Source organism: Anthonomus grandis, chromosome 10 (genome assembly GCF_022605725.1).
Source record: "Anthonomus grandis grandis chromosome 10, icAntGran1.3, whole genome shotgun sequence".
Classification (NCBI taxonomy): domain Eukaryota; kingdom Metazoa; phylum Arthropoda; class Insecta; order Coleoptera; family Curculionidae; genus Anthonomus; species Anthonomus grandis.
The window spans coordinates 22,386,530-22,408,685 of NC_065555.1; the positions used below are offsets into that span (position 1 = coordinate 22,386,530).

General features: G+C 31.7%; 1 protein-coding gene across 5 annotated transcripts in view; it reads left to right on the plus strand.

Moving 5' to 3' along the window:
• Positions 1-19,913, plus strand: part of LOC126740854 (leucine-rich repeat flightless-interacting protein 2) — a 106,816-nt gene extending 86,903 nt beyond the window's left edge. For 4 of the 5 annotated variants that reach the window (XM_050447021.1, XM_050447019.1, XM_050447018.1 and 1 more), the window contains one exon: positions 19,441-19,913. In XM_050447021.1, the coding sequence (XP_050302978.1) occupies positions 19,441-19,551 (111 nt within the window). In that variant the 3' untranslated portion in view covers positions 19,552-19,913. Of the gene's footprint in view, positions 1-7; positions 85-19,440 lie in introns of all 5 variants that reach the window. The other variant, XM_050447020.1, reaches the window with a different exon arrangement.
• The last annotated feature ends 2,243 nt before the right edge of the window (positions 19,914-22,156 follow it).

The following is a 22,156-nucleotide window of genomic DNA, read 5'->3' on the forward strand; positions in this document are numbered from 1 at the left end:
TTTACAGGATTCTGAAAACTCTCTAACCGACATTTCTTCCGAGTACAGTAGTTACTAAATTGTGCTTTATATAATGCAATAATGGTAAATAATACTAACACAATTATTGGTTTGGATTTTTTGTTTTAAAGTCCTGTCTTTTATGTACACTCAGTAAGGTCAATTAATGTGGTTTGAGTGCTTTTTTGTCTGTGTCACTTTTGTTTTTATAAATGTAACCTTTCATGGTTTTCTGGTATCTACAAAAGCCTAAAAATAAACTTAAAATTATGTTAATGTCAGTTTAATAAATTATAAAATAATGCAACGTTCTGATAGTTCTTTCGGATGTGGATTAAAAAATAGGCTATGAAAGGACACATAAATTATTACACTTATTTATTAGAGCCATTTACCTCGGCAAAAGTTAATAACCGATAAATGTTCGTTAGTATCATTTATTTCCTGTGTTACACATACATAACATTCCCAAGGCAAAATTTCGAAGACGAAGTTCTTGTCACTGAATTCGTAAAAAAAAAATCGTCGAAATATGAGGAGTAAATATAATTGTTCGGAAAAATCTATACTTCTTGAGTTTCGGAGCATCGGACATCAACTTAAACATAATATTTTATTTTAAAAGGGACAAAGCTTGATTAGTTAGATTTAAAACTAATAAATAAAAAAAAACATCAATAAGCTTTTAAACTTCTATTTTGTATAATTATACAGCAGTTGTTATCCGATAAGTACTTAGCTTAAAAAAGAAAAACGAACATTTTGTGGCGATTTATTTAACAACATAGTTTCCTTTTAGCTCTGTATACTAGAGATACAGCTCCAGCTGATTTATGGATTTTTAAGCTTTTAATTGCATCTCTAACGTCTAACTGTCTATCTCTAACTAACAGGATAAAAGAAAAAAGAATTTTGAACTGACACTTGTTGAATATAATGCAAAGGATCAATATTAGTATTCACATCCTTGAGCAATAAATGAGGAATATTACAGTAATATCATTTAAACTATTTGGCCTTACTTCTGGTTCTGAAACTTTCTTGTGAGAATGCCTGAAGTCATTTATAATTGACCAACATTCTCTCTGCCTATTTGAGGACATATTCAAGTGGTCACTATAATATTTAACCTTTGCTGTTTTTATCGTCTTTCTGTATAGACTACGATATTTCTGATGATAAAGAATAATGTTTGCATTAGTTGTAAACTTGCACAACTTAGCCAAAAAACGGAGGTTTTTAGCTGAAGTTCTGAGGCCTGCTGTGACCCATGGTTTTCTATTTTTCATTTTAAGCCTCTTTTTAGGAAAACACTGATTGATCTTGTCACATAGCACATAAAATAACAAAGTAAACGGGTCAGGAGCCATTTCAACTGCATCCCAATTAACCAAAGCTGTAGTAGAAGAAAAAGCATTAAAATTTGCTCTATTGAAAATTCTTCCTATATAATGAGATGAAGGAAATACAGTGTTGCATGGAATCCTAGCGAGAATGGCTTCATGGTCAGAAATACCAGATGAGAGTACTCTACATGACACATCATTTAAATTTGTACACAAATAATCAATAGTAGTTGCAGATGAGGATGTTATACGTGTGGGTGAAAGAACATGCATCTTTAAGTCATAAGATTCCAATATACTTAAAAGGGATGTATAATATGATAGCAACCTTACATCAGTGAAGTTAATATTAAAGTCACCAGCCAATATAACTATGGAGTGTAGAGGCAATTGGGATAATAGAGAATCAAGTTTGTCCAGGAACATACCAATATCTCCTGTGGGTGGTCTATAAACACAAAGAACATATAAATTAAATCGCTACAAAAACAGAGGGAGAATTCAAAAACCTTCTCCAACAGAAAACTATCATACTTATTAATTTTACAGAAAAAAGCTTCAATTGTTTGTTTAACTAAAATAGCTGTTCCTCCATGTATGGAGTGTTGCCGACAAAAAATTGATATAGGAATATAATCAGATATTAAGAAACATTCGTTAGGCTTTAACCAGTGCTCAGTTAGTAATATAATATCAGGAAAATCACATAAATCAAGTAAAAGATGAAGCTCGTCCATTTTATTTCTTAGAGACTGTATATTTAAAATAAAACTACTGAAACTTTTCGCATGCTTATTTTCAATGTTATTTATAGAATGTGACTGTTTACTATCGGACTCCATGTCTGTTCTTCAAGGCATTGAAAGGAGGTATGTTTGGTCTTATAAAGTTAACCCCATAATATGGGAAAATAAAAAAGTTATACGTCGCTTATCCTTTTTTAACAAAAAAGTAACATTTCTATGGATTAACGCTCATACTGGTATTAAAGGTAATGAGCTGGTAGATTTGTTAACCAAAAAGTATTGCTGTTGACAACTACATACCTGATCTTCCTTGTCTCACTAATATAAACGCAATAATTAGGAAAAATACAAATGTTAAGTGGAATGATATTTGGGAAAATATTTGCAAAGAATCTCCAACAAGTTATTGTAAATTAACTATAATTCGTATGAAATTAGGACATGCTTGCTACCCAGCACACCTCAACAAAATTAAAGTATTACCTACTGATCTGTGCACAAATTGTAATGTTACAGGTGACCAAAATCACATATTTTTTGAATGCAGCAGAATGTATGAATCTGGCAGGGTCACCATGTAAAGTAGGTTATTAAAACACACTGTTTAGTTTGGTTGTCATCTATTAATTAATTCGTGTTTGTTTATAATAATCGTTACATGCATTCAATATTGCTGTGGTAGCAATGTTCCACTTAAGCTATTGCCTAAACATTCAACAAATATTAGAATAACTAATAATGTACAGTGTGTTCCCTACAAAAAATATACTCAAGAAATCGAGATGCTAGTGGTCAATTTACGTCTGGAATGTAAAGTGGCTAGTCCATATAATATTATGCATCTATTGGCACTAGAAAATGCAAAAATATTTAATTATCTAATTACCTTGCTTAGAAATGTAAGACTTAGTGTTTAGTTTAGATTTTTAATTAGAATAGTTATCCTAGTTCAAAGTCTCATGCCTTTATGTTTCCGTGGTCAATATCCCTTATATTGTATTAAGTCGCCCTGACAGACCCCAGCGGCATGAAGTGTGTCTCACTGTCTTAAATGTTTTAGGATAGGATAATAATGTAGCTAAGTACCGTCTTATAAATTAGATATTAAAAATAAGATAACATTAAAAAAAAAAAGCATAATTTGCATAAAGGATCGAGAATATTTTTAAATCAATAATCAGAGTAGTAAAAAATATGCGATACGTAATAATGGCAAATCAAATAAAATATAAAAATTGTAACTGGCTCTGCATGGTTAAATGCCACATACCATCAAAAAAAAACCTTAAATATTGTGTAACGTTAAAACCATAATCCATGTAAGCTTTACAATAATACATTTTAATAGTATCAATTTTAAATCAGATCAAAGCATTCAAAGTTAATTTTGTGAGTAAAACTATTATAAAAAAAAACTGAATTGAAAATATTAAGATTTTTTTATTATATTATCCAGCCGCTTTATGACAACGGCATGGCACGCATCTGACGGCGGCAGAGTTCAATATATTTTTTTGCGGTCGCTTAATATTTGGCTCCTTCAAGTAAGAATAAATAAACTATACCAATGTATACATTATCTGATATTGCCTATTTTCAATTTTTATAAAATTCGCGGACACGTCCATTTCTACACGCAGTTAAAACAAAACTACGATACTAATGGGGTTGAAATTTTGGCAGTAGTTGTTTACGAGCATGCACTGCATGATAATAAATTTCTCTTTCTGATGTGGCGCCATCGAGCGGCTGGCTAAGTACTTAGAGGATCGCCCTAGTATTTTTTGATGGAATTTTATTATCTAAGAATTTTTATTCAAATTAAGATCTGGTAATCCGGTCCGGGAGGCCACTTTAAAACTCAAATATATGGTTTAAGAAAACCAACTTAATAAAAAAATAATAGTACTAGGAAGTGTATAGAGTCACTAATAAGCTATTTAAGCCACTTCTCCACATCACTATGTTATTAAGTATAAGGTCACTAAACAGCAGCTAATTTAAAAAGGAAAATAAATTTAATAAAACACAAGTCCTGCGCACATTTATTGCCAAGAAGAACAAAATGGACTTTTTCACGGTTTTAAGAAAATTACTCAAATTTTTAACGATATTTTTCGTTATTTTATTAAAGTTCAAGTGCAAATGTTTAAATGCATATCATTTACTTAAGGTATAGTAGTTTTTTTGTATAAATCAAAGAGGCCTATTCTAAAATTTAAAAAATATGTTATCTATCAGCTGATAGGTATATAATATACAGAAGCTGGAAAATATATGGAAACTTTTTAACACGTTCGTACTATTTAAGGGGCCATAAATTACAAAAGACGTTCTTTAACCAATTTATCTCTATGTAACATGAAAATTTTTCAGCGAAATGACAAATGTAGAAAAATTATCAATATATTTCCCGATAAATTAATTATTGACATAATGCAGAAAGAAAACTGTGTACATTTTAAATTATAGTTCTAATATTTGCACTAACATTCATGCTAATACCAACTTCGATGTCGTTTTAACGTTACATAATCCATATGTAGCTAGGCTATACTTGTTATTAAAATTTTGCAGTCAAAACAATTAAAGCTTTCGTAATATAAGATAATATAAAACGAAATACGAATATAATACGAAAATTATTTAAATAGAAGAAATTAATTTATCTCACGAAAGGACCTTTCAATGAATTGAAAAAAGATAAAGCGTTCGTCACTGACATTCAAACATTTTTAGTTTTTCATCTTTCCATCCATTGAACAACGGACGGAATAATAGGTACTTCTGACTTAGAGAATCTTTCTGCTTTTTCATATTCCTCCACAAATTCAATATATATGTATATCTTCATCATCAAGGAGCGCTTAAATCGGAGATCAAATATTATTTATCAAATCAAATATTTTTAACCGAGGTAATTTTTGCTGGTTAAACGAACAATTTACCTATGTAATCAAATAATTATTTTAACAATTAATTAAAATTTGTTAAAATAAAAATATAAATTTGTTCGATTTTTACAATTTTGTAGTTAAGTATTGGAATTTTTTTCTTACGTAAGATTTTTTCTTAATCACCTCCTCTCCTCCCTGCGTAAGATTTTGTAAGATGAGGCCAGGCCCCACATTCCTCCTAAACATCGAGGTAATTACGGATGAATAATAAATTTGTCAGGAGTGTTAAATATTGCTAAATACCAGGAAAACCATTGATACAATTGATATCGCCATATTATTGTGCTTAACTATGTTACAAGAATTTTCTTTGGAATAAGGAATGTGTAAGTATTGAGTCTACAGTGCAGAAATCGTATTAAGTATTAATTTGTACCTTATTTCTCACTAAAATAGCAGACTTATTTAGAGTAGGGAGAAAAAAGGCGATAATTGATCAAAGTATTTAAATATTTGCTTTTAATCCAATCTATACAGGCTAAAGCCCAGTATAGAAAAAACATTCAAAAAAATTCGTATTGAAGTACAGATAATATAACATTAACAGTAGGTAATAAATATCTGTAAGCAAGCCTTTCTTTAAATATCTAGGTTCTGTAGTTAAATTAAATCCCACTTATAAATTTGTAACAAAATAAATAAATAAACTTATATTTAACGAAACATGAAAAAATTAAAAGGTATTATTTAAAATATTTTTGAAAACATTTAATAAAGTTTTAATAAAACTAAATGAATTAATAAATCATAGCTAACAAAACAAAAAAAATCCGTTTTATTTTAAATATTTTTTAATTGTATTTAGCGAGATATAAAAATAATTAACGTTCTTATTGTTGCAAGCATCACACATTTTTTGTATAGTGGAGAAGTTGTCATGGTATTAATTCTAGCACCCGGAAGATAAGACGAATAGTTCTGGTGGGATGCCTTTACAATCTGAACAATCATTTTTGTTTTATACAGTTTGCTATAAAACCAATTACAGACAGAATCAATTGCGCATTCATTAAAGACCAATCAGTAACAACCACTAGATTGTATAATAAATTCATATCTGCAAATTAAGTTACATTTATTTTCCAGATCAAACTTTATTGAATCATCCACAATATTTCTCGATTTTTTTAAGTGTATTGGGTAAAGCTGGGTGATGTGAAACCTCATCTTTAAAAAAAAAACAATAGTCCTCTCACAGTTACAATTATACATATTTATCAAATTACAAATAAAATCAAATTCAAAATATTATTATATTCGTTTTTTACCTGATTATGTTAAGTCAACTTTATAAGAGTCCAAATAGCGTAAATAAAAAAGGATATTAAAGTACCCTAAAATAAACACTTTTTTACCTTCAATAAAATCTAAGCAATACTTTAAATATGTTTTCTATATCTTGAGAACTAATAGAAGGAGGAATGTAAACAATAGCGAAATATATAGAAAAATGTTTAAAAAATTATTTAATAACTAGAATGTAAATATGTGCTGAAATAAAGATTTGGTTTCGAATTATTGCACATTTTTGCGATCTTATGTTTTTGTTGACAGCCAAAAGAATCCCCTCACTCCTAGAGACACCATGCTATCAGTTCTGTAAAGAACATATTTGCTAGCCATAAACTCATTAGTATCATTTAGCCGGCTCTTTTTGCGCGCAAAGGACCCACATTTTGATAGTAAATTAATATACATCTAGATTCGTTATTTAATTGAAGATCTTGAAGACGTGTATTCTCGGTAGATGAGGAATTAAAAATCGAAAAATTAAATTAGTTGCTACTGTTCCAAAATACCTATGCGAAGGCACGAGTATACGTTTCTGTAAGCTGTACACTTGTAAGCGTACCAAGAAGCATGGTTGGTATCTGTCCTATTGCGATATTGCCCATTATTTAATTTTATACAAGTTAAACAAGAAAAAGTAGAAGATTTGCAGTCAGCGAGGGCATGTTTACCGCCACATTTAGGATAAGAAAATTTTTTATTACAATACCTAGAGGAGTGGTTAAAATCACTACACTGAAAACATATATTCTTACGTCGACTCCATCAAACAAGCTGCAACATCAGAATTTAATTTCGTCACCACAGATCAAAAGGGAATTTTCATCCAATTCTTAGAGAAACCAACCATACGAATTTGAGGACTAAGGACCTTGAGTTCTTTATTTCTTCAGGATCTAAAATTTGTTATCGTCCTCAAGATACTTACAACCTATCAGAATGCCACCATCAGTAGCAGGCTGTACTTTGACAAGAGATAAATCAGATTTGCTAGGGTCTATGTTAGCTAATAAATCTTATTTAGGTTGATCCACCGATTGAACTCGGTTTGGCTTAATTATAATGGCTTACTGACTGAGTCTTATTTTTTAAAACTTGAGAGTAGCTCAATGCTGGAATTTCAGGTGTTAGTATTGTTTTGATGTTACTTATAATCCTTTGTTTGATAGTAGTTACCAAGTTTTTTTGTAGCGTCTCCACCATTCTCCATTTTCCAAACATTTCTCGCAGTTCTAGGAAAGTCGGCCGTCTTGTGAATTGAAGACCTCATAAAACCCCTTCTCGAATTAATAAATACTATTATTAGAATAGAAAGGTTGATCCTATTTATTATAATGAGCAAGTAAAAAAAGGTGTAGGAGAATAAGTTAAGTCGAATTAATAGTATATTTAATCAAATTGTTTTGATTATACTACTGAGTACTTACTGTTGTCTAGATGTGGTAGCGCCTCTAGGTAAGCTTCGGTCATCAAACGATAAAAGTTCAAATCCTCCAAAATTCCACAGTCTCTCGAGAGGTTTCCAGCGCTATTTAGGGAAAATTTGGTTTACTAAATTATTCTTCTAATTATTTTGTTGGGTATTACGTCACTTTTATAGTAAAAATCAATTTAGAAAATTCTATCTCACATGCTCAAATATTGAAAAGACGGAGAATATAGGCTTATTCATGTATTTAGAAGAAAATATATGAACTATATACCAAGGAGTTGAGGTTTTATCTGTCAATCTCTAAGCTCGTTTCTTCTTTCCCAGATCCTACCTAATTTTATTTTGAATATTGAAATTGAAAAGAATGAAAACCTACTTATTTAATACAAATACCTAATTTGAACCAACGTTTCGGTAGTTATATCTACTACCGTTATCAAGGTAACTAGAATTAAATTAAATTAAAAAATATAAAATAATATATACTTCTCTTTTTTTAATCCCTTGTTTGCCTTTTTTTAACTCAATATTTGACCGTATGAGCTAGTATTTTCTAAACTGATTTTTACTATAAAAGTGACGTAATACCCAACAAAATAAGTAACTCAGATTCTACTTGAGATTAGGTTTGATGTGCATTGTACTCGCATAAGGCTTTTTCAAATCCCCTTTGGGGCGAAATACAACTCCTAAACCAAGTCCAAACTAAAGGCCGATATTTTAATTGGCAATGCTCCAATCAAATCCCCTATACAAAGGGTAAAAAATCCAAAAAATGTCAAGTTCACTTAACTTGAACCAAGCACGACCTCCTGCCAATAATATCGTGTTAAACAAAATTCAAAAACGAAAGGTTTTTTTTAAAAAAGCGAAATTTTGTAAAGCTACTAAATAAGGACTGCGACAAATTGAAGAGTGGAAATTCAAAAGGTCTAAGTGCCAAAAAAATGAAACTGAGATATTGATAAAAAAATATATATAACATTAAAAAAACTTTGAATTTGTATTGAAATAGTTTTATTAGGCAAATTAAACAAGAATCAATAAACGTGTTATATTGTTATACACAAAACAAAAACTATCATTGAGAAAAACTAATCATATAACACAAAATCCACTAGAAGGTTCTAATTGCCAACTATAATACACTGTCAAAAGGGTCTATGTCCAAAGGAGCCTTTTAATTCGATTTTTTTTTTCTATGATATTATCATAAAACTGAACATATTTAACAGGAATATAGTCCATCATATCTTTTAAGTTTTTCAGCTTCTCGGCTGAAATACGGTTTCTGCAGTAGAGGTCTGGAACCAATGCTACCGGAATTTCAGTCGACCTTTTTCCCTTCTTTAGAACATTACAAGTGGTCCATTCCTCGAGCTGAGAGAAGGTCTTTTTGGTTTTAACCAACGTTTCTTGCCCCTGTTCAATTCTAATCCAGGCTATTTGTGAAATTTGTAGTTTAGTCGTATTTAGATATTCGCCTGCCATGCTCTGAAAATCTTTAAAATCGTTTTTTTTTCCATACGTAGTACATTAAAAGGTCTTTGGTGACGTGCCTCTCTTATCATCTTTTCTATATTTTCGAGAGTGTAGTTTTTTACAACGCGTTTTCTCTTTTCTATTTGTGCAAAATCTGTATCACAAGTGAGATATGAATGGCCACTTATCAGAAATTTTTGCTCAACCTTTTCGTAGATACCCTTAGAAACTAGGTAAATCATCAACATTAAAATAATCTTGTTTTTGTTTTGTCTTATGCAATTGTCACTCCACATGACCAAATTTTTTCTTTTAGGAAAATTTGAGTGCAAAATTACTTTTAGCAGACCAGACGCTATTTCATTTCCACCTCTCCCAGTAAGTGACTCAACCCAGAGGCACATAAATGCATCATCTGTATCTGACAAATGAATTCCGAGGTTAAAACAGGACAACTGCCGACTGTAAAACATGTCAGAATGTGTTAGTGTCGGAATAAAAAGCACTTGTTCAAAATCAATCGAAATAGTATTGTCATCACTTTCTATTTGTGATTTAGCAATGTCGGTGTTCATTGTGACTCTTGCATTTTCCGCTTTACGATGATGCAATTCCAGTTTTTGCGTAACTTGTTTTCTTTCTGGATCGGAAAATGAAATTGATTTAATCTTATTTTGATAAAGATCACACTTCGAACATGTATCTGACCTAGGCCTTCCGAATCTAAGATTTTGAAAATCCTTCTTAAATACCATTGAGTAATACTTAAGTAACGGTTGATTGTCAGTGGATATTTTGCATTGTACGCCAAAAACATACGATTTAGATTTAAATCTGGACTTAGAAATTCTTTGATTGACTTATTTCGGCTGTAGAAATTTTCCTCGCGAGGAAAGCTATGAATATGATCCCTGACATGCTGACGAAAATACTTTCTAATTTTCGTTCCCTTACCACGTTGATTTGTGTACGTAGTATGTCCCATTTTCTTTTTTTCGACAAGTACTTGCACTCTTTTATGACTCAGTGCAAATATGTCAGAAAAAGTTTTTCGACAAACCTGAGCATGTTGTCCACTACCATTAGGAACAGTATAAGTAATCATACTTTGGCGACGACATTGTCTGGCATATTATACGTGCCGTGGCGACCTACGTTTATAGCTTAAATTAGTCCCAAAAGAAAAGTACCCTGCTTATCGAAATTAGCAGCTTCATAATATTGACGAAACAGTGCCTTAGTAGTTTAAATAACTTCACCAAATTTCAAGCAAATCGTACTAAGGAAATTTATTATACTTCCAAATATAGTTTTTTTAAGCTTCTATATTTCAGCCCCTATATTTCAGAAACGAAATAACTTTTTTTTGTTAACCTACTGAATCATAACGTACCATAGTTAGGAAACACCCCTGTATATAATTAGCGAAAGTAAAACCGGTATTAGTCATCAAAGTATTTTTATTAATTAATCTTACGTGTTCTCACTATTACATCAATTCTTTTTCCGCTTTGTCCCACGTAAAAAACATTACAAGTCAGACGGGAGCAATAAATTTTGTAAACAAGTAATGATTTATTGCGTTTTTTATTGGAACGTTCGTCATATATCTTTTTTATTATTCCTTACAGGATATCTGTTATTGCGTGTATATATGTTTTTTTCTGATTATTTATGGAAAGTGCAATATTAAGTAATTTATGGAAGAAACCGTTGAAAGCAGCAAACTTAATATTTCTAGGAAGATTAAACGTAATTTTTTCTAGTTCTTACGTGATTTTTGTGCCGAGATTAACATATTTAATTCCACATGTCGGAGGTATATCTGCCCTTTGATATAAATTGATGAATAAAATCATAGTTTCTAGTCCTACAAAGTGAACACCTTTTAATAGATTAAATATATAAAAAAACCCTTTTATTGATTTCTCTCTTGCATAAGTTTTATTTTTAATTTTATCTAATCATTTGTTTTGCTTGAATAATTTAAAGAATAATTAAAAATGTGTAATTGTCATATAATCATTTTTTACTACACCTTCTTATTTTAACAATTAATAATATAACGTTGATCGCAAAAATGTTCCGCAACCATGATATTCTTCGTCCAGTCGTTCTTTTACCCAATACCTTTCCTTGTATTATAGCTTGCAGTAGGGAGTATCGATTTTAATTCCTCATAAGGCATTCTAGTTTTTTTTTAATGTTGTACATGACTTCTAGATCTTTTTTCATTCTACTTAGCACTTCTACGTTTATAATGTGAGCTAGATACAGTATTGTATACAGCCATATCTCAAATGCTTCCAGATTCTTAGTGGTGGCTACTGTGAATGTCCAAGATTCTAAGCAATACAATAAAACAAAAAAGTCATAGCAAAGTTATTAAGTGACTTACTTTCGTTTTAAGAGATGACTATGTGACTTTTGAACATGGCACTTATTTTGTGAAATACCGTCCTTGCTTTTCCTCTACGACATTTTATTTCTTGTGCACTGTTCCATTGTTCATCTGTGATACATTTAAGATAGAAATATTGCTAAACACATTCAATTCGAGTTCCTTCGAAATATATCGCCATTCATATCTCTTTTGCTGATGATCATTTGTTTAATTTTCTTTAAGTTGATAATAAGACCAAATTGTTGACTGTACTGTGTCATATCGTCCGTTAGGCTTTCAGTGCTTCCAAGCTATCTGCTATCACCATAGTATCGTCGGCTTATCGAATAATATTCAGCCTGATTCCCTTTAAAATGAAAATACTACACTACAAGAAAACAACAAAAACAAAGGTCTTAATTAAAAATAAATTAAAATTGCATGGAGATTGCAAAATTGCACAAATATATGGAGTTTTATATAAAAATAATAAGCGTTCATAGATATAAAAGGGTAAAATTATATTATACAGTGCGTCTCTTAATTGTCCCTCCTCTTATCTTTTGAATGCATTTATATAAAAATTTGAAATTTCGCACACATTATTAGCGACCCAAATACTACTTTTTGGTCCCTAGCTCATTTTGCAAAACTTCAAAATGGTGGCGAGACGCCATTGTTTGTAGAGTTTGTATTTTTTGTTATTTTTTGCTATGGGTTACTTCTACCCATAGCAAAATGGTATGACTTAATATTCTGGGACCATAAAGCATTCAGTGGGAACTTTCAAACGATGTATCGCATGACCCTCCTTTCTATTTAATTTTATTTTTCAAAATGATGTCCCGCCGCCATTTTGAAGTTTTCCAAATTGAGCTAGGAACCAAAAAGTAGTATTTAGGTTGCTAATGTTGTTTGCCAAATTTCAAATTTTTACATAAACGTATTTAAAAGATAAGAGAAGGAGGAGGGACCATTAAGACAAACAACACGAAATGTCTTGGTAACGGTTAATTTTAGCTGGTTCTAATAATAATAATAGTACCTTGCAAAAAAGTTATGGCCATTTTACACCATCAACAGTGCAGTATGGAGCGCCCTCTATCGGCCTTAGTAAAAAGATGCAAATTTTCGAGCTTCTCATACCAAAAAACCCCTAGGTACCAATTTTCAAAGTGGTATGTCGCAAAATGTTAAAAAAATTAAATAAAATCGTTTTTTACTTTTTTAAATTGAACACCCTTTAACTAAGAAACGAAGCAACTTTGGACTAAGGTAAGTTACTTTAAATCGGCTTATTTTGACCCCACCTTGTAGAGACATACCCTGTATATATAAAAATGCTACCATGATAGTAAAACTGGAAACAAACCAACCAACCCCATAAGAATCGGTAGAAGAGTGCGATAGGGTGACTATGTCGCCCAAACTGTTTATCACCGTTCTAGAATACACCTTAGGGATGCTTTAAGGGAGCGGAAAAGGTTTAAATATAGATGGCTTAAGCCTAACAAACCTGCGCTTCGCAGATGCTATAGCTTTGTCGTCTGACAACTTACAAGATATCAGGAAAATGCTAGAAGATCTTTAGCAAATATGTGCAAGTTAATATATCCAAAACTAAATTTATGACGAATCTTATCCCTAGTGGAATTATTGCTATTGCTGAGTGTGATGTGGAGTTGGCGGGTAGGTACACATATCTTGGTCATGAAATACGAATCTCGAGGGACTACCAATCATGAGAATTAAAAAGAAGATATTCGCTCTCTTGGGCATATGGCAGTAATGTGTTTAAAAGTAATCTTCCAATTTGTCTAAAACGAAAGGTTTTTAATCCGTGCATTTTATGACCTATGGCGCCGAAACTAACTCTGACAGTTACATTTGCTAAGTTGCTTAGAATAAGACACCCAAGTTAGAAAGATCGATGCTCAGTATGCCACTTCATGAGTACGTTAGAAATGAACTTATGGGGGAGAACAGGAGTGACGGATGCACCTGGGGCTAAGCTCAAGTGGAACTGGGCTATACATGAGGCCTGCCTGGCAGATGAACGATGGACAAAAAGGCTGCTCGAGTGGAGACCAAGAGCTGATAAGAGAAACAGGGAAAGACCTCCCACGACCATCGTGGTCCATCGGGACGGAGTGACGGACGATATCAAAAGAACAAAATGCGGGATAAAAAAACTGTTAGAACTATATGTATAATGTTTTGGTCATTCATATAACTGAATTGAATTTGAGCACACTGTGTCTCAAATTAACATTTTGTCTCGCAGCCGAGCTTTCTGAAATCTTAGAACATTCAAAGGCTAGAATTAGCATGTCGTGGAACTAAACTAGGGCCAGTTAGTTTGCTTGCAACAAAAAAAAATGGCAAAAAAACACTTTATAATATCATACAAATTTAACAGGCACAAAACAGTCTTACTGTACCTCTTTAATACAATATGAATCTATAAAAAGTCAATATTCAAAGTTAAATGAATTCAGATAACGTATATTAGAAAAAAAAACAACAATCGCAACGCCGCTCGATCGCATTGTTGATTCCACCGACACAAGGGCTGGGATTCTAAAATCACGACTCGATCTCGGTACGATCACGACTTCGAATTCGATCGCGACTCAGTCGTGACGAGCAGGGTGATTCTAAAGAGAAGGCGGAATTAGTCCTACTCAGATTTTGTCCTACGGTCGATCGGAACGGTTCGGCTTTTCCTCAAAAATCCTGGGTTTGTATTTCGATATAGAAGCAAGGATAGGAGTATTTATATTTGACAACGCCGTATTTACGAATTTCGGCAGCTAAATAGCGACCGATGCGATGGATTGTCTGTGTCGCAACTGTTAATAGCTAGATGGCGCACGCGGGCGGCAACTGTATTATTAAGTTATATGGAAATATGGGGTATTCTGTATAGTGTATATGTTACGGTCAATGATAAAAATTCGCACATTAACGATAATGGCCGGGCAATAACGTAACGATCCAAGTAAAATAGCCAATATATGAGGTAAATCGAAGTTTCATGACCAATATTCTCTATTTTCATAAAATATTCAAAACCTAACCCAACCTTGGGCCAACCCAAGTCACCAGAACGTTGTGTAGCCAATTAATTTTAATAATGCCTAAATTCATGTCCAGTCGTTATCATTTGATTAGACAAAGTTAGGGCGAGTTAGATTGGATCAGGTTTCGTATATTTAAAAAAAAAAGAGTATATTGGTCATAAAACTTCGATTTTCCTCATAATTATATTGTCTATTTTATAATAATTTGTATAAGTATAAAACTGATTTAATTTTAAATTTAAATTTTATTAAAAGTTTCATACCTTCTGGCTTCATTAATAAATTCTTGATCAAAAAATCTTTGATTACCAAATCCTTCCATCTTTGCAACACACACACACACAACAATAAGTTCTAGGTTGAACGGCCTTATTCGTTGTAGTTGTTGTATGGGTTGGTATCACATTCAATTTCACACAGTATCCCCCTCCCTGAACTGAATACTGAATTTCGGTCACATTGCTAAGAATATTTTAGAGTTCTGACAACACTGTTTTTAACCGTTCGGCCGGATTCGGAAACGTAGGACAAATTCCGAGTAGGACCAATTCCGATCCCCCATTCTAAATTTCAATCGTCGACTAAACTCGTTTTATTCGATTTGATTTAGATTTCTTGGTACATATTTGTTATTTTCCCTAATATTTGATAGATGGAAACGTCAATTGTTTTTTCTATTGATAAACACTAAGAATGTTAATTTTTTTTGCCTCCGTGTTTTTTTTATTTAAATATATATCTATGTAATTTCTTTAAAATAAAACAATGTTGTTTAAAACCACCACTACCCATTGGGAACTTATAATTGAATTCATGGAAAATCACAAAAACTTGTTGTGTTTATCCACTTTTGGTTTTAATATGGCAACATGGGTGCAATCAATAGGACCTATAACACCAAGGAAATTCTATATCTTCATAAATGTTAATTTATTAATAATTTGTCTCTCATCTCTTATATTTGGAAAATTAATGAATCGGTCAGCAAGGTGATTGTCAATAATTTCAGTAATTTTATGAATCCAACGACTTGCAGTAGTTTCGCTAATTCCAAATTTAAAAGCTTGTCCGATGCTTCTTTGGTAACAATCTGTGGCATAAAATCTTGACATACTAAAACTGCCCATTTCAATGGTAACTACTTCCTCTGTCTCTATTATTAACAGAAGGTTGTGGAAAATAGGGTCGAATTAGATCTATTATTTGTTGTGTTTAAGAAAGTTTCTTGATATACTAATGAAAATCACTGGTAAATGATTGGTAAACAATCAATGAAACAAATACGTTTAAAAAAGGATGCTGACACATTATGCACGTATTAAATAAGGAAGATGCTATATCGTCTGGTGCATACGATATACCCAAGCGTGTCGTCAACAAATCGTTAAGCTAGGCAATCCGCAAGACACTCACGATTGAAAATTTTATTTAGAATCAGTCATATCGAGTAATCGTGTCGAATCGTAATTTTAGAATCCCAGTGAAGGAAAGGAATCTTTACCAGTGACGTCGTCAAAAAATATTTACATGGTAAATTTTTATTAATAATAGAATATGCTTTAAATTATAAACAATATTACCGTTAATGAACTCTTTATGCGTTTTTTTAACGTACTTCATTAGAGTAAAGGTACCTTTCTAATAAAAATCATTTTTATGGAAATTAAATATTTTATAATTATTATAGATTTCCTGATAAGTTTTATTTAGGTTTTTTCCTATGATCCCCTATTCTACGTTTATGATGACGGTTCTCCCTTGATATGATGTTATGATAGTATCGGTATTTACTTGTGAAAAGACCGGCTTAAATCGCCTTTTCCTTATGGTGCGGCACAAACGGCAAAAGTTAACAAAAACACTCAAATTAGACCTTTTTTCCTGTTTCAACTAAAAACTAAAGAAAAAACACAGAACTTACCAAATGCCGAATGTATATAAACACAAAGCCGTTTGACAACATGACATCGGCGGTTGTTGCTTGCGGTGTTGCCATTCCAAATTTTTTAAAAGCTGTTTTAAGATGGTAATAATTTTTGTTTGCTTTGAAGATATTATTTTTTAATTAGGTTCTTCTACGTGGAAATTAAATATACAGGGTGACTTAAAAAAAAGATATGACGTCATCAATATTTTTTTTAAATTGTAACCAGCATTTTTTAATGCAGAATCAGAAAGTACGCATTTTTTTACAAAAACTATGATACAAATGAATTGCGGTTACAAAAGCAATTTTGAACGAAAAATGATGATAAAATGTAAAATGAAAGAAAAACCTATTAAAATTAAATGTTGGTATCTTGGTTTTTTAGTTGTTGTTGTCAGTGTCAAAAAGTGAATGTATTTTGGTGCAACTATTTGAAGTATTTTCACATTTGCAAGTGGTTTTTATTATTTTTGAGAGGCGAAAGCAGTGTCATCCTGCGTTTTATTAGTAACTACACTTTATTACCTATTGTTATTGTATGAAATATCAGAAAATTAACCAAAACGTGAAAGAATCAAATGGTTGTGCATGATTAGTTTCAGTAATTTGTCGTGTACTCATAAAGAGATGGTTCAGTTGTTTAACGCAACACATTCTTCGGTCGCCTATTAGCCAAAGCATGGTAAGCAGAGTTGAAGCAAAGTTTCATGAATTCGGGCATGTTCCGGATACTCAAAAAGCTGGTCGGAGTTCAATAACTGAAGAAGAGAAGCTTAACGTTCTGTTAACGGTCCAAGATAATCTCAAAGCCACAATCCAATAATTTATCGCGATGTACTGTGCATAAAGTATTGAAAAAAGCAAAGTTCCACCCTTATAAAATATTCTTACTTCAAGACCTATCGGAAGATGATTTTGATTGCCGAAATGAATTTTGTGAGCAAATGCAGAAGTTATGTAATGATAACAATAATTTTGTAAAACGGATATTTTCTGACGAAGCAACGTTTACTCTAAACGGCCATGTGAACAGACGGAATGAGCTTGGAAACGACAATTCGATTATTTTTTAGTAAAAAAGAGCAGGTTCCAACTTAAATTTAGCAATTTATTTCAGTTCTCTAGCATTTATAGTTACTTCACAATTAATTTTCAAAGTTCGAATAAATACGCCATGTTTAATTTTTTCCTTACCAGCGCGGCCGGGATGATACGTCACAGGCGCCCAAGTGGACGTGACGACCGACGCTAGCAAGTCGACCGCGCACGCTGCTTTGTTAATATTATTATGCCTGTTTTTGCTGTTGTTTGTGTTTTTCAAAATGTCTGCTCCACATACCTGCTATAAATATTGTATTATATTTTAATCAGTTCATATGTACATATGTTCTATGTCGAAAAACGCCTTAGACAAGAAAGATGGTTGGACTGGTATTAGCCTATATTTACAATGTTAACGAAGTGTATTTTAAGAGATTCTTGGTTTTTTTTAAGTAAAATTTTTGGTGAAATCTATACTTTTTGGATATTACATCAAAGTGGGATGTTCAGGGTTTTGATTTAAATTTTGTAGGAAAAATAATTGCCAGATGACATTTTTGCAGATTTGGTGGCAAGCAGCTCGTTTCAGGTGCGTGATTACAGGTCCACTCATTTTCCTTATCTAAGAAAAATGCTTAGTTTTTGAAACACAGGGTGTCAAAGTAAAAGTTTATTTTTAATAATTTTTGAATAGAATTTATAGTTTTAAAATATTTACGTATATATAATGGGTAAGTTGTCTGACTGACCACGAACAAATCCCTGCTCCATTGTAATTAGTCAACAAGCAAAATACGTCAATAATAAAAGTTAAAAGTCAAAATGCCAACAAACAAAACCACCCTGTCAAAATAACGTCCGGGCACTAGGCTGTTGCTGGCTGGCTAGCGAGCGCTCTATAATACAACGTCGCGTCGCGTCGGCGTCTATGACGTAGCGCGTAATTGGGACGGAATCTCGGGAGGTATAAAAAACCCCAGACTAGCAGCCTTATAACTTTGCAAATACTTACCCTAACAACTTGAAATAAACGTCATTGTTCTTATAAACATCTGTTGTATTTATTTTTGGGAAAATATATATATATATATTTTTTAATTTTCCAAGCCCATTGTCGATACTGGGCGACCGAAAACCCTCATTTTTCCAAATTTTTTTCCGAATCGTTGGATAGGTAGACGAAGGTTCATTGAATGGCCACACAGATCGCCAATTTAACTCACCTTGATTACTTTTTATGGGGATACTTAAAAAGTAAAGTGTATGTCACTAAACCAGCGAGTTTAGACGAACAAATACGCCAGGAAATTCGAAATATTACGCCAGATGTAATTGACAACGTTCAAAAAGAATTTTTAAATTACCTTGGTTATTGTCAGGTTCTTAACGGTGCTCAATTCGAACAAATATTTAGATAGGTTGTTCTTTAATTTTACATTTTATCATCATTTTTCGTTTAAAATTACTTATGTAACCACTATTCATTTGTACCCAAATACATTTTTATTTTGGAGAACGACAACCCCATACAAACCCAAATCGTGAATATTTATTATTCCTCTGTAAAACATTGCCCTTTTGTCTACTAATTCATGTATGCTGAATAGTTATTGAGTGAAAATAGACCAAACTAATTTTTTTTATGTTATGTTCTTTTTAAAACGCTATGGATTAAGCCTATTAATATTTTATAAACAATATTTAATTAATCAATTAATATTAATAAAAACTAATTAGTATTGTTTCTTTTCAGGCGAGGGAGGCACAGAGTAGAGCGGACGAGCTTGAAACCTCAAATACCCACCTGCTCAAACGATTGGATAAATTAAAAAATGCCAAATCGACGCTTCTTAAAGAACTTTGACATGACAGACAATTTAAAACCCATTTTTAAATTCTTATTTTTTTTTACTTTTTAATTGATCTATGTGAATTCATAAGTTCTTATTCTACTTATGTATTGTTAATATTTGGTCTACATGTTTTGCTGCTATACATTTAGAAACCTATAGATGTGGGCGCGTAAAATTTTAACTTAAAATTTTTATGGCAAAAATGCACAAAAAAAACGTTTTTCTTAAAGGCTTTATTGGCTTGAATTTAGTAACATTTTATAAAGCATATAAATTAACCACGAAATAATATTGTTTACGAAAGAAGTTGTGCTGTCCGTAATCGTTTTGTTATGTAAGTTTACCAACAATAAAATAAATTTGTATTTATTTAGTTTTTAGGCTCTAATTATTATTCCAATCATCATTTTGTACATATTGTAAACTATACATATAATAATTTAATCAATAAAACGACATTTTCACACTTACCCTTAGGCCATATTTAAAGAACTTTAAATATTTACATTTACAAATTCATGCTTTTGTAAGAGAGAAAGGTGAAAATGTCCGTAGCGTTACAAAACAGGTATTAGTGGAAAAAAATATTAACTTAAAATTAAAAAACATCTACTCTAAATTGTTTTCAAAGAAATTTTTTAACACGTTGATGAACAGTATAAGTCTTAAAAAAATTATGTCTAATTTTTTAAAATTATGAAACGATACTTTCACTTGAGGTATATTGCTAGTGGTATAAATTTTGATATACTGCACTGCTAGAGCATTAAGACATTTGGCATAATCTATCAAAAACATCCATATTTTAAGTTTTAAATGTAATATGGCACACCAGATTTAGTAGAATCCTGAATTACAGTATTTTATGAAATGCAAATATTCTATGCTGAGAAAATTATATTCAAATCTTTAGATTCATTTTAAAAAGAAACAAATTTAGGTTAATAATATAAACAGTAAAAAAGGTAAATTGTGTGAAACTTTAAAATTTTAAAAATTCCTAAGTTAGCTATAGCTCTCTTAATACTTAATAATCTACTACAGTACAATAAAATAATAATTAATTATTATGTTTTTTCGTTATTATTGAGTTTAATTAGAATTTAATAATACTAACTTAAACTTAAAATTATCACTTCTGACGCTTTGGAGTATTTAGTGTAACATCAAAGAACAACAGAACAAAGAGAATATTGGAGAAGATTAAGTTGACAGGATCCTCTTAATTTTTCATTAAAATTTCTATTATCAATGTTGCTGTTATTGTAGATACAAATAATAAACCTTTTATTGTTCTATCAAAATTTAATCGGTAATTATTAGTAGGAATTAACTCCAAAAATTTAAGAAACTGGACGTAAACTAAATTTGTAAATTTAATAAAAACGTTACGGTGGACTAAAAGCAACTTATATCGCAGTACTTTTAACAATCATAGTATTAATATTTCTGTTTTTAAACAAGATATATTTTAAAAAAATGTGCTTGGAATTAGATTCTTTTAAAATCAAATGTTTAGTTTTTTGTCACTAAACAAATTATTAGTTTTAATCAACTTTTATTGATACTATATTACATTAATATTATTGAACTAATTTGTTTCCATAGATATTCTTCCATACTTCATAAATATGCTTATATTTTTTTCGGGAATATATTTTAATAAATTTCTGACACCATCAACTTCATGCTTATTAATTGGCACTTTTCCTACAGTATCCGCAAATCATCAAATGTGTTAAATGCCTTGTTGTTTTAACTGAAACGTGTGTCTTTTTAATACCTTTATAAACTTCCACCATTTTGGAAATATTTGAACTGCATGAATGAGGCTGGTGCAAAAGTTTGCTTTTATTGACGGGAAACGTTTATGCCGTATGATTTTTTTAAGGCACCGATTTTTTCTACAGCATTGGCCAGCACTTATTAAATACCTTGATATCTTCCGTATGAATTACTTTTACAATTAGAAATGAATGATCTCTTATTATCAAAAGGATATCTTTGGATAATATTCTCAAATTCTCCTGACTCAACCAAACCCAAGCAAAAACGAATGAAGGTGTGATTTTTATTTTGACCATTGTAGGTATGAGAAAATAAAAGCAATATTTTGTTGCTTCTGAAACACACTCTAATGAAGTCTAAGAGGAAGCTGTCTAAGAGGAAGCTGTACGAGGTCTGGCTATTAAATAACGAGACTGGTTACGAAAAAGGGTTTTATTATAAAAATTATTATACATTCAAATGCTCCCCTTCAATATACTCCCCTCCCCTCGCCACACATCTTTCCATACGTTTTTTCCATTGATCGAAGCAGTGCTGGAAGTCTTCTTTGGTGAGGGCCTTTAGGAGCTCTGCCGTTGTTTGCTTTACCGCTTCCATCGACCAAAATCGGGTCCCTTTCAAAGCAGATTTTATCTTCGGAAACAAAAAATAGTCGCACGGGGCCAAATCTGGCGAATACGGCGCGTGTTCGAGCACTGTAGTGCGCTTACCGGCCAAATACTGCTTCACAGATAGCGCGTTATGGGCAGGTGCGTTGTCCTGGTGCAAAATCCACGAGTTGTCTCCTCGGGCCGTTTCTTACGACCTCGTTCTCGCAGTGTTGCCAAA